Genomic DNA, 13,660 nt, shown 5'->3' on the forward strand with positions numbered 1-13,660 from the left:
GCGGATTTGCTGTTTTGTTTTGTTTTTATTCACGCGGCTAAATCCACGTGAAAACGACTGATCACTTTGCTACACATGCACCTTAGCAGTGGAACACTGTTAGTGTTAGTAGGAAAGGGGGGAATAAATCGAATAATGCAAAAACAGTCTAACAGTAAACATTAACCCACCCTTGCAAGATACAATGCCGGGGTAAAACCAAAACACAAGACCGGTTGCTTATATGCAAAGAGACTGTGCTGGAATTGCATGGCTTTTCAACGCCACACGCAGTGTCATCGCGATTCGCCTACTCCCGCTTCGCCTATTCCCGGTTCGCCTATTCCCGGTTCAGTCGCCAAATTTCGCTTCGCCTATTTCCGCTTCGCTTTAGTTCCCTCTGTTTCCCAATCATCAAACTCATGGTGACATCCATACACAGTAAGTCCTATTTTAGCGTCCTAATTCCAAGTTCGCCATCGTACCCCCCACTGAATTATTCAGAGAGAGATATATAGAGAGAGAGTCTTAGCAGGTAAAACGGGAATGGCGGGTGGGTGAAACAGGCCAAAGCAACTGAAGAGGTCACTGAGGATGGCTGCATCATCGAAGAGTACTGTAGGTGAAGCGGGAACAGGCGAATCCGAGTCAGCAGTCTGTGCACCCGTTTCCCAGCTGCCACTGCAGAGCCACCCGGCCACTGGAAGTCTAAGGGCAACTTTAAAATATAATTATACATGTGAAGGTCATGTCAGTCAGTTTTGCCCTCTTCGAGTGGAAGCATGCTGGACAGTCTGACCTGAGGTTGGCAGATTCTTCAGTCTACAGTGGCTGCAGAGGAATGTCTGGTATGTGCAACAGCCGAGTGGTTAAAGCGTTGAACTTTCAATCCGAGGGTCCAGGGTTCGAATCTTGGTAACGGCGCCTGGTGGGTAAAGGGTAGGGATTAGTTTTCCGATCTCACAAGTCAACATAATTATCAGTGTGCAGACTTGCTAGTGCCTGAACCCCCTTTGTGGGTATACGCATGCAGAAGATCAAATACGCACGTTAAAGATCCTGTAATCCATGTCGGAGAACGGTGGGTTATGGAGACACGACAATACCCAGCAAGCATGACAAACCACGACAGAGTGATGCTCGTCGTGCAACGGAAAGAAGAGTTCTGAAACTGAATCTGCGGGACGTATTCGTCATCAGCTGAACATAGAGACTAGCTGCCCCATGGCCCTGAAGACTGCTTCTGGGGAAAAACCAACCAACCCAGGAAACAAAACAAAAATGTACGAACGCCACTTCTGACCACCTCAGTTTCCCTCCAGGTGAGCTGGCCCACAGTTCTGTCTGCACTGCAGTTTACGTTTGAAAAGTCTTGACGTTTAGGGCGAATGCCATTTGGTCATTAGATTCAACTTTACTTAAGACGTAAAAGATACGCTTCACCTGTAAAATGAATAGATAAATAAAGAAAGAAAGGAAGAAAATCAAAAATGAATGAAAGGAACCTGATTTGTGGGCATTCACTGTGGACTGCCTTGTTTCATTTTTCGTTGATGAATCTAGTACGTTTGATTGGATGGGGAACACATACCCCACGGGGTGAAAGAGAGGGGACGTATAATGTCATAGAAAAAAAAGGAGAAAAAAATATGATACTTAATTTCCATTTGCAGCGTATACTTCTGCACGTGAAAGAACTTTCGGCAACAACATGGGTGTCCTAGACTAAAACGTGGACATGCTGTAACAGGTTTGAGTGCCTGCCCCCCTTCCCTACAGCCTTCTCTCTGTGCGCACATCCAATTTTGTCTCAGTGTTTGTACTATGTATTTCCATGCCTCTGTCAGTGCAATTTCACAAACGCTTTCTTGTTAGCTAGTAATACTTCAGACCAATTGCTCACATTTAGTGTTGAGGCTGGAAGTTTGACTGTAACTTGACTGTTTTGAACTTGTTTTGGACGATCATTGCGGTCAGAAGAGCTGTGAAAAACGAGATTTATTGATTTGATTCTCTAAACCTGTTTTAAACATTTGCAGTTGGTGCAATATGGATCCATATATTCAGTCATGGAAATCATTGGAACGGGCAACAGTTTTCACGATTCTTGTGGTCATGACAACACCTGTCATCTCAGCGTCTCTTGATGACGTCATCGTAAGCACGACTCACGGTGACGTCAGAGGAGAAGTGACATCAGTGTTGGATCGACAGGTCAAGGTGTACTGGGGCATTCCTTACGCTACAATCCCTGCCCGCTTCCAGCGACCCGAAAATGCCACAGCGTGGGAGGGGGTTCTGGAGGCCACAACTCTCCCACCCTCCTGTCCTGAGGTCCCCTACACCCAGGACATCCCTCTGATCCCCCCAGCCTCCACAGCCGTCAGTGAGGACTGCCTGTAAACTTATGGGTCCCCCAGGGCTGTACGGACAAGGGCGACGAGGAGGGACTGGCGGTGATGGTTTGGATCCACGGGGGAGCACTACAGTTTGGATCCAGCACTGTGCCCACCTACAACGGACAGGTGCTGGCCGCTACCCAGTGCGTGATGGTGGCCACCCTGAACTACCGCCTGGGGGTGCTGGGCTTTCTGTCCCTGGGCACTGCGGCAGCTCCAGGCAACGTGGGGCTGCTGGACCAGGCCATGGCCCTGCACTGGATTCACCACAACGCGCCTCGCTTCGGTGCTGACCCGGGTCGGATCACGCTCTTTGGGGAAAGTTCTGGAGCTCGGTGTGTGGGAGCGCATATGGCATCTCCGCTGTCGCGAGATCTTTTCTCCAGAGCTGTCATCCAGAGCGGTCCTGTCACTGCAAGCTTTGGGAAAAGGACCGTGGCAGAGAATACTGCTGCAGCTCGAAAACTGGCCGGTATCATGGGGTGCCCTGTCGACGATGATGATGCCATGATCACGTGTTTATCAGAAGCAGATGCTGAAGAAATGGGAAAAATAGCTACTGACCTGAAACGCTTCTCATTCCCCGCCTTTGGAATTATTGTTGATGATTATTTCTTCTTCAACGAGTCCATGACTACTTATCTGCTTTACAAGGCCGCAGAGAAGTTTGACGTTCTGATAGGAAGCAACAAAAACGACGGGTCGTATAAGCTTCCCTTTTTCTCAGCAAAATCCATGAACGAAAGCACCAGACCACAGTGGAAGCGAAACACTTTCCACTTGGTCCTGAAGAATGTTTTGTTCCCTAAACTACGTAATCTCCCAGCTAATGAGAACCAGCTGATTCAGCTCCTGGAATACATCTACATCGGTTCCTCGTTACCTGCTGAAAGAGACGACTACCACACTGCCCTGGAGAACATTTTTGGTGACCTGAATTACTTCTGCCCGATGTACAGTACAGCGACTCCCTTGCTTGCTGGTGGCAGCGACGTGTACATGTATTCGTTCGAGCATCGCTCCTCCATCAGTCCTTTCCCACAGTGGATGGGGGTGGTCCATGCCTCAGAGCTGGACTTTGTGTTTGGCCGCCCGCTGGACCAGGGTCACTTCTTCACGGAGGGGGAGAGACAGCTCAGTTTGCTCATGATGAACGCCTGGGCCAACTTCGCTAAGTTTGGGTGAGAGATGATCATTGTGTGAATTATGCATGCTCTTAACATATAATCAGATGTGTTTATTGGAGAAGAAACAAACCGGTTGTGATGGAAGATATAATGCGGTCTGTACGTTTTGGTTTGCGTTAAAAGTAATTCTTTCTAGGCATGTGATTTTGCAACATCTGCTGATTGAATTAATAATAATAATAATAAAACAAACAAACAAAAAAAACCCCAACCGAACAAACAAAGACAGCCATAACCGGCTTAGAAACATGAGCTTCTGCACATAATTATAAAGTTGCTACTTTCTCAGTTTTGTTTGAATTGCAATTTTCTTTGTTTTTTTAAATTTTCTTTTCGTTTTTTAGATTCATAAAATACGAAATGGATGGATAGCAATAAATTATGATCACACACACACACACACACACACACACACACACACACACACACACACACACACACTATATCTATATGGATTTATTACTCTTTTAAAAAAAAATAATTTGTTCAAACAACAAAGGAAATATCCCATAATCTGCTACATGTTTGATTCTTCTTTAATCTTAGATATTTTCTTCATCAATTACGAAACGGATCGCCGTTACAGGTAACTGTCATCCACGATAAATAAGTGCAGTTTGTGTGCTCCAACTGTTGATTGCAGTAACCCTAACTCTGAAGACACGCCCAGCCAGTGGCCTCCCCTGAACAGCTCCACCTATCCGTACGCCGTGTTCCGGTCCCCCAGTCACGTGACGGTGGGGAAGGGATACCGTTACCGGGAGTGTGTCTTCTGGAATGAGGTCTACACTACCCTGGTCCCTGACCCCAGTGACCCCGCTGGTGTGCACGTGAGTCACGAACTTCCGTTAATTGTAGTGATGGAAGGGAAAGGAGCGAAAGAGCTGTGAGGTGTGTGGGAAAGGTAAAAAAAAAAAAAAAAAAAAAAAAAAGCACGCAGTAAATCCGGGTCACTATGAGCTTTAACATCATGCTGAATTTTGTAGTGACATTTGGCCTAAAACAGGATCATGAAGTGTAACAGTAATAAACTCTGACACTATTTCATGCTTTTAGTTCTTCAGCTGTGCAAACCAGGAATTCACCTCTTTCAGTCCATCACAGTCCTTTATTCACAGATCCAAAAACATTCCTTTTCAAGCGTTTTCTACATAATTCCGTATACTATGATGTGTTTATGGATCAGTATAATTCTTCCGTGAGTGTTTGTGTGTATGTGTATGTGTGAGTGTGTGTGTTTCCGTACATTCCTGTGCGTACGTGTTTGTGTGCACGTGCGTGTGTTTGTGTTTGTATGTGATTGTGTGCATGAGTGTATGATTAGTTTATTTTATTTTTGTTGTTGTTGTTGTTGTTGTTGTTACAGCTGTCGAGCACTGAATCTCTGTACTTGTACTCTAGCCTTTGATTCAGCGTTGACATCTTTCAGGATCACGATGAGCTGTGACACCACCACCAGACTTGCGACCACAGGAGGGACTCCAGAGGCTGTCTTCTCCTCTCAGTGCATCTACAGCATTCTGTGTGTGTGTCTTGATCAGCGCAATGGGTTTGTACAAAGATCAGGCATCTGCTTTTTTCTATTCTTAACAGCAGATGTAGTGTAGTGTTCATGGACCAGCCAGCACGCTTTGATACCTCCATGAAACTCTGTGTGGGTGTGCGTGCATGTGTGTATGTATATACACAGATATAGATATAGATATGTGTGTGTGTGTGGATGCGTGTGTGCGTGTGTGTGTTGAAATAAAACATAATGAAAGCCAATGTTACACCTGAAAGAAATGGCTCTCACTTGTTCCTTGGTGCTATATATGATAAAACAACTAAACGATTCAAATGGGACAATGGGCAGCATAAACAAAAACACATAACAAAAACTGTATCAGCACTCTCAAATATTCAGTCAATTTTAAACCAATGATTGAAAATGCCAGAGCCACATCCTGACAAAACGTAAGGAAATGGTACTAAAGAAAAAAAAAGAGAGAAAAAAAGAATGCAGACTGATTCGACCATCCACTCAAATATGTATTAAACTAATACAGACGGACTCAACAATACACTCAAGTATATAATGCTATGTTTTCTGATTTGTCCAAATGAAAAAGGAACTTCGATGCGAATTATATAATAAAATTCCTTCTTAAAATTTAAAACCATTCTGACTTCCGTATCTTTGTCTTATTGCTTGTGCTTGAATTCAGTAACTGATCTAATTATAATTTTAGTATCAGACGATGATGAAACAGTACCATCATCATGACTTTTAGCAATATCTGTTTTAGAAGAATGTACATTTTTCTCGCACAGTATTATAAACTTCACACTGAAAAAGAAAATGTTTTTCGCCATCCACCTGGTATCCATAGACTAACTTCCGTATTTCTATATAACCATTTTTCATGCATTGATAAATGTCCACCCATCCTAAAAGCAACATAATATTCGTTTTGTCCAGTGACACAGTCAAACTTAAGCCGCTGACCTCTCAGGCAACAGTGTCAGCCTGGACCTCCAATGATAAGGTGATTGCCTTGTTGAAGAAAGGGATGAATGTGCCGAGGTGATTGCCTTGTTGAAGAATGGGGTGAATATGCCGAGGTGATTGCCTTGTTGAAGAATGGGGTGAATATGTCGAGGTGATTGCCTTGTTGAAGAAAGGGGTGAATATGCCGAGGTGATTGCCTTGTTGAAGAAAGGGGTGACTGTGCCGAGGTGATTGCCTTGTTGAAGAAAGGGGTGACTGTGCCGAGGTGATTGCCTTGTTGAAGAAAGGGGTGACTGTGCCGAGGTGATTGCCTTGTTGAAGAAAGGGGTGACTGTGTCGAGGCGATTGCCTTGTTGAAGAAAGGGGTGATTGTGCCGAGGTGATTGCCTTGTTGAAGAAAGGGGTGATTGTGCCGAGGTGATTGCCTTGTTGAAGAAAGGGGTGAATGTGCCGAGGTGATTGCCTTGTTGAAGAAAGGGGTGACTGTGCCGAGGTGATTGTCTTGTTGAAGAAAGGGGTGAATGTGCCGAGGTGATTGCCTTGTTGAAGAATGGGGTGACTGTGCCGAGGTGATTGCCTTGTTGAAGAAAGGGGTGAATGTGTCGAGGTGATTGCCTTGTTGAAGAAAGGGGTGAATGTGCCGAGGTGATTGCCTTGTTGAAGAAAGGGGTGACTGTGTCGAGGTGATTGCCTTGTTGAAGAATGGGGTGACTGTGTCGAGGTGATTGCCTTGTTGAAGAAAGGGGTGAATGTGCCGAGGTGATTGCCTTGTTGAAGAAAGGGGTGACTGTGCCGAGGTGATTGCCTTGTTGAAGAATGGGGTGACTGTGTCGAGGTGATTGCCTTGTTGAAGAAAGGGGTGACTGTGCCGAGGTGATTGCCTTGTTGAAGAATGGGGTGAATATGCCGAGGTGATTGCCTTGTTGAAGAATGGGGTGAATATGTCGAGGTGATTGCCTTGTTGAAGAAAGGGGTGAATATGCCGAGGTGATTGCCTTGTTGGAGAATGGGGTGACTGTGTCGAGGTGATTGCCTTGTTGAAGAAAGGGGTGAATGTGCCGAGGTGATTGTCTTGTTGAAGAAAGGGGTGACTGTGTGCCGAGGTGATTGTCTTGTTGAAGAAAGGGGTGAATGTGCCGAGGTGATTGCCTTGTTGAAGAAAGGGGTGACTGTGCCGAGGTGATTGCCTTGTTGAAGAATGGGGTGACTGTGCCGAGGTGATTGCCTTGTTGAAGAATGGGGTGACTGTGCCGAGGTGATTGCCTTGTTGAAGAAAGGGGTGACTGTGCCGAGGTGATTGTCTTGTTGAAGAAAGGGGTGAATGTGCCGAGGTGATTGCCTTGTTGAAGAATGGGGTGACTGTGCCAAGGTGATTGCCTTGTTGAAGAATGGGGTGAATATGCCGAGGTGATTGCCTTGTTGAAGAAAGGGGTGACTGTGCCGTGGTGATTGCCTTGTTGAAGAATGGGGGGAATATGCCGAGGTGATTGCCTTGTTGAAGAATGGGGTGACTGTACCAAGGTGATTGTCTTGTTGAAGAATGGGGTGAATGTGCCGAGGTGATTGTCTTGTTGAAGAATGGGGTGAATATGCCGAGGTGATTGCCTTGTTGAAGAATGGGGTGACTGTGCCAAGGTGATTGTCTTGTTGAAGAATGGGGTGAATGTGCCGAGGTGATTGTCTTGTTGAAGAAAGGGGTGAATGTGTCGAGGTGATTGCCTTGTTGAAGAAAGGGGTGACTGTGTGCCAAGGTGATTGCCTTGTTGAAGAATGGGGTTAATGTGCCGAGGTGATTGCCTTGTTGAAGAAAGGGGTGAATGTGTCGAGGTGATTGTCTTGTTGAAGAAAGGGGTGACTGTGTCGAGGTGATTGCCTTGTTGAAGAATGGGGTGACTATGCCGAGGTGATTGCCTTGTTGAAGAAAGGGGTGACTGTGCCAAGGTGATTGCCTTGTTGAAGAAAGGGGTGAATGTGCCGAGGTGATTGCCTTGTTGAAGAATGGGGTGAATATGCCGAGGTGATTGCCTTGTTGAAGAATGGGGTGACTGTGCCAAGGTGATTGCCTTGTTGAAGAAAGGGGTGAATGTGCCGAGGTGATTGCCTTGTTGAAGAAAGGGGTGAATGTTCCGAGGTGATTGCCTTGTTGAAGAATGGGGTGACTGTGCCGAGGTGATTGCCTTGTTGAAGAAAGGGGTGAATGTGTCGGAGGGGTGAATGTGCCGAGGTGATTGCCTTGTTGAAGAAAGGGGTGACTGTGCCGAGGTGATTGCCTTGTTGAAGAAAGGGGTGAATGTTCCGAGGTGATTGCCTTGTTGAAGAAAGGGGTGACTGTGCCGAGGTGATTGTCTTGTTGAAGAATGGGGTGAATGTGCCGAGGTGATTGCCTTGTTGAAGAAAGGGGTGACTGTGCCGGGGTGATTGCCTTGTTGAAGAAAGGGGTGAATGTGCCGAGGTGATTGCCTTGTTGAAAAAAGTGGTGAATGTGCCGAGGTGATTGCCTTGTTGAAGAAAGGGGTGATTGTGCCGAGGTGATTGCTTTGTTGAAGAAAGGGGTGATTGTGCCGAGGTGATTGCCTTGTTGAAGAATGGGGTGATTGTGTCGAGGTGATTGCCTTGTTGAAGAAAGGGGTGACTGTGCCGAGGTGATTGCCTTGTTGAAGAAAGGGGTGATTGTGCCGAGGTGATTGCCTTGTTGAAGAAAGGGGTGAATGTGCCGAGGTGATTGCCTTGTTGAAGAATGGGGTGAATGTGCCGAGGTGATTGCCTTGTTGAAGAAAGGGGTGACTGTGCCAAGGTGATTGCCTTGTTGAAGAATGGGGTGAATGTGCCGAGGTGATTGCCTTGTTGAAGAATGGGGTGACTGTGTCGAGGTGATTGTCTTGTTGAAGAAAGGGGTGAATGTGCCGAGGTGATTGCCTTGTTGAAGAAAGGGGTGACTGTGCCGAGGTGATTGCCTTGTTGAGGAAAGGGGTGATTGTGCCGAGGTGATTGCCTTGTTGAAGAAAGGGGTGAATGTGCCGAGGTGATTGCCTTGTTGAAGAATGGGGTGAATGTGCCGAGGTGATTGCCTTGTTGAAGAAAGGGGTGACTGTGCCAAGGTGATTGCCTTGTTGAAGAATGGGGTGACTGTGTCGAGGTGATTGCCTTGTTGAAGAATGGGGTGACTGTGTGCCGAGGTGATTGCCTTGTTGAAGAATGGGGTGACTGTGCCAAGGTGATTGCCTTGTTGAAGAAAGGGGTGAATGTGCCAAGGTGATTACCTTGTTGAAGAAAGGGGTGACTGTGCCGAGGTGATTGTCTTGTTGAAGAAAGGGGTGACTGTGCCGAGGTGATTGCCTTGTTGAAGAAAGGGGTGAAGAAAGGGGTGAATGTGCCGAGGTGATTGCCTTGTTGAAGAAAGGGGTGAATGTGCCGAGGTGATTGCCTTGTTGAAGAATGGGGTGACTGTGCCGTTGATCGTTGTCAATGACGATAACCAACAGATCGGTCAGAAATGAATCCATGGAACTAAAGAAACAGGTGAACGCGCGCGCGCCCGAACACACACACACACACACGCACGCACGCACGCACACACGTATTGGTATATATTATTAGTGAAGTGCTTGCCTTTCGAGTCATCCAATGTAAATGACATGTATGTAGCCCATTGTGATTATTTGCAATCTTGGATCCATACAGTCCAACAGGATACAATCTGAACTGTTATAAATAGTCGAAAAGAAACTGACCCTGATTGCTGTCGATCTTGATGATGTCAGGACAGTATGAGTTGGTTTTTCGGCTTGCGTACAAATAATTGGAAAACGGGTCAAAGGTGAACAAACTATCACTCTCAGATTCCACCACGCCGTAAAAAATGATAGGATACAGAAGCCATAGAATGGAAAATATACACAGTATTGATATCAATGATGTATCGTTGATTCACTTTTCCATTGTTTTTGTTGAAGTCCAGTTGAGTTTTGAAGAAATCGAGAGTTGGCCATGTGCTTTCTCTCTCACTCTCTTTTTCGTTTTTTGTTGTTGTTTGGATACATAACATGCCATGAGCTTAGCTTTTTTGTTGTTAAAAAAAGAAAAGAAAAAAAAGGGGAAAGTGCCCCCAGTCTGTGACTGCTTCCCTTGAAGGCTGTGTCAGTGATCTTATCATAATAATAATTATCATTATTATTTATTAATTTATTTTTGCGTTCGTGGGCTGCAACTCCCGCGTTCACTAGTCTGTATGAGTGTTTGTTTTGTGGGTTTTTTTTTTTTGTTCACTTGTATGACCGTTTTTACCTGCCTTGTAGACAGCCATACTTCGATAATGGTACTTTCGTGGATTTGCATGCTGGGTACGTTCTTGGCTCCACAACCCACCGAATGCTGACATGATATGGGTTCCAGGATCCTTAACGTACGTATTTGATCCTCTGCTTGCGTGTACACACGAAGGGGGTTCAGGCACCAGCAAGTCTGCACATGTCATCCAATGACCTGGGAGATCGGAAAAATCTCCAACCTTAACCCTTCAGGTGCGCCGAGACAAGGAATCGAACCTTGGAAACTCGAATGAGAACCCAGCGCTCTCACCACTGGACCACCGCACCCGCGTCCAGTCACTGGCCAAAACGGGGCGCTTGTGTTTGTGGTGGGTTTGCATGTGTACATAACTACATGCATGTATATGAATGTGTATTGTGTGTGCGTGTGGTTATGTAAGTTTGTGCCTGCCTATGTGTGCGAACCTGCGAAGATCCCTTCCTTCTATTAAGAAAGGGTGAATACCGTAGTCGCACCTTCTCGCCACGTTAATGTGGGTGTTTCCTCAGGGGGACACGGTGCAGGTTGTTTCAACCGACGCGGCACGGGAGCGAGCAACTGGCGCTATATCAAAACTAGATCTCGGCCTCTCCAATCAAGGAAAGCCGCAGCTAGACCAGTCTAGCATGGAGAGGGATGGGCTCCGCCATGCTTTTCTGCCCAAGACTCACCGCATGAATGACGACCACTACTCAACCCATACCGGCTCGGTCGTCGCCCGGGTCAACAAGGACCGCGCCTTCCATTGCAAACCAGGGTGGAGGTGACAAATGTGCTACTGGTGGACCACACAACAAGCTCCGGGCCAGGAACAACATCTCTATTGGCACGTGGAATGTCAGAACACTAAGGACGCCAGGAAAATTGGAAGAACTGACACATGCAATGAACAAATATCGCTGGCACATCCTAGGACTCTGTGAAACACGATGGAAAAAAATCGGTGAAATACCCACACTTGAAGGCCACAGACTATTTTACAGTGGTAGAGAGGACAAACACGAACATGGAGTAGGGTTCCTGATCCACAAAGACATTGTTAACACTGTCATGGGCTGCCGACCAATATCCAGCAGGCTCACTACCATCCGCCTGAGGGCATCCCCATTCAACATCACCATCATACAAGCATATGCTCCAACATCTGATCACAGCGATTATGAAGTTGAGGAGTTCTACGAACAACTACAAGAAACCCTTGATCAGACACCAAAGAAAGACATCATAGTAGTACAAGGTGACTGGAACGCCAAGATCGGAGAAGACTCCTACAACACCTGGAAGGGCACATGTGGACGATATGGTAACAACGCTACAAATGAAAGAGGTTTGAGACTCCTGGAATTTGCCTGCTTCAACAACCTGAAGATAACAAACACATTTGGACCACACAAAGCATCCAGAAGATGGACATGGCACAGCCCTGGAGGAGATCACCACAACCAAATAGACTACATCATGGTAAAGAAGCGTTTCCAGTCTAGCGTGAACATTGCCAAGACAAGAAGTTTCCCAGGAGCTGACATTGCAAGTGACCACGACTTGGTAATGATGACCTTCAAACTCCAACTGAAGAAAACAAAGAAACAAAGCTTCTCAAGACTGAAGTTCGACCTGGAAAAATTGAAAGATCCTGAAGTACAAGAGGCATTCCAAGCCATGATTGGTGGGAAATTCGCGCCACTCATCACTCTCGATGCAGATGACGCCGACCTGGATACACTCGTAAGCGACTTCAACGCAGCTGTGACTGAAACAGCCCAAACAACTCTTGGAAAACAACGCATCAAAAAGAAGCCCTGGGTCACGGACGACATCCTACAGCTGTGTGACAAACGTAGAGACCTGAAAAAGAAAAAGAATGAAGAAGAAGGGGCAAAACAGTACAAAGCAGTTAACACCGAAATCAAGAGAAGCATGAAGAAGGCAAGGGAGAATTGGATTGAAGGAAAATGCCAGGACATAGAGGAAAACCTGACAAGAAACAACAGCAAGAAAGCCTACCAAGTTGTGAAAGAACTTACCAACACAAGGCAAGGTAGAACTATGTCCAACATCCAGACCAAGGATGGAAAATGTCTAACAGAAGAACAAGACATCCTAAAGCGATGGACAGAATACTGCTCAGAGCTATACAACATACAGACCACAGGTGATCCAGCAATACTGAATGTCCCACCAGCCACTGATAACAGTAATCACCCCATACTCCGTGAAGAAATAGAGGCAGCAATAGCATCGCTGAAAAAAGGGAAATCGGCAGGAGTGGACAACATCCCATCAGAACTGGTCCAAGCAGGGGGTGAAGTTATGATAGATGTGCTACTGAAAATCTGCAACAAGATCTGGCAAACAGGGGAATGGCCCACACCGTGGACACAATCACTGATCATCACCCTTCCCAAAAAGGGCAATCTCCAGCAGTGTCAAAACTACCGCACCATCAGCCTGATTAGTCATCCCAGCAAAGTCATGTTGAAAATCCTGCTTAACAGACTGAAACCACAAGCAGAAAACATCATTGCTGAAGAACAGGCAGGTTTCAGACCAGGAAGGAGCACAACTGAACAAATCTTCAACTTGAGGTTGCTATGTGAGAGGTACCATCAACACCAACAAGACCTCTACCATGTCTTCATTGATTTTAAGAAGGCATTTGACATGGTCTGGCATGCAGCTTTGTGGGCTACCATGAATCTGTACAACATCAACGCCAACCTGATCAGACTGATACAGCACCTCTATGACAAAGCCACCAGCGCCGTCTACCTCAACAATAGCATCGGGGACTGGTTCAGAACCACAGTCGGAGTGAGACAAGGCTGCCTACTCTCCCCAACACTCTTCAACATCTTCTTAGAAAGAATAATGACTGACGCACTGGAAGAGCATGTAGGAACAGTCAGCATAGGCGGCAGAACAATCACAAACCTACGTTTTGCCGACGACATTGATGGACTGGCTGGAAAAGAAGAAGAACTGGCAAGCCTGGTCAAACATCTAGACAAAGCCTCCACATCGTATGGAATGCAAATCAGTGCGGAGAAAACCAAACTGATGACTAACAACACCAACGGCATCAGCATTGACATCAAAGTCAACGACGAAAAGCTTAAAACAGTCCACAGCTTCAAATATCTGGGAGCAATCGTGTCAGATGAAGGATCTAAACCAGAAGTACTCTCGAGAATTGCCCAAACAACAACGGCACTCAACAAGCTGAACACCATCTGGAACAACAAAAACATCGCTCTCAGCTCAAAAATCAGACTGATGCGTTCCCTGGTTATATCAAT

At 46.1% G+C, this 13,660-nt stretch overlaps 1 protein-coding gene across 1 annotated transcript; it reads left to right on the forward strand.

Moving 5' to 3' along the window:
• The first annotated feature begins 2,395 nt into the window (after positions 1–2,395).
• On the forward strand, positions 2,396–5,099 carry LOC143296363 (acetylcholinesterase-like). Its single transcript, XM_076608239.1, has 3 exons — positions 2,396–3,559; positions 4,209–4,395; positions 4,995–5,099. The coding sequence occupies exons 1-3, from the start codon at positions 2,439–2,441 to the stop codon at positions 5,010–5,012; spliced, it is 1,326 nt and encodes a 441-aa protein (XP_076464354.1). The 5' UTR covers positions 2,396–2,438; the 3' UTR covers positions 5,013–5,099.
• Positions 5,100–13,660: the final 8,561 nt, after the last annotated feature.

This window comes from Babylonia areolata, chromosome 21 (assembly GCF_041734735.1).
Source record: "Babylonia areolata isolate BAREFJ2019XMU chromosome 21, ASM4173473v1, whole genome shotgun sequence".
Lineage (NCBI taxonomy): Eukaryota > Metazoa > Mollusca > Gastropoda > Neogastropoda > Buccinidae > Babylonia > Babylonia areolata.

Excerpts from the sequence above, each read along its gene's own strand:
- LOC143296363 (XM_076608239.1), top strand. The coding sequence starts at position 2,439 with ATGGTTTGGATCCACGGGGGAGCACTACAGTTTGGATCCAGCACTGTG. Across the intron at positions 3,560-4,208 it reads GCCAACTTCGCTAAGTTTGG|TAACCCTAACTCTGAAGACA; the intron begins GTGAGAGATGAT and ends TGTTGATTGCAG.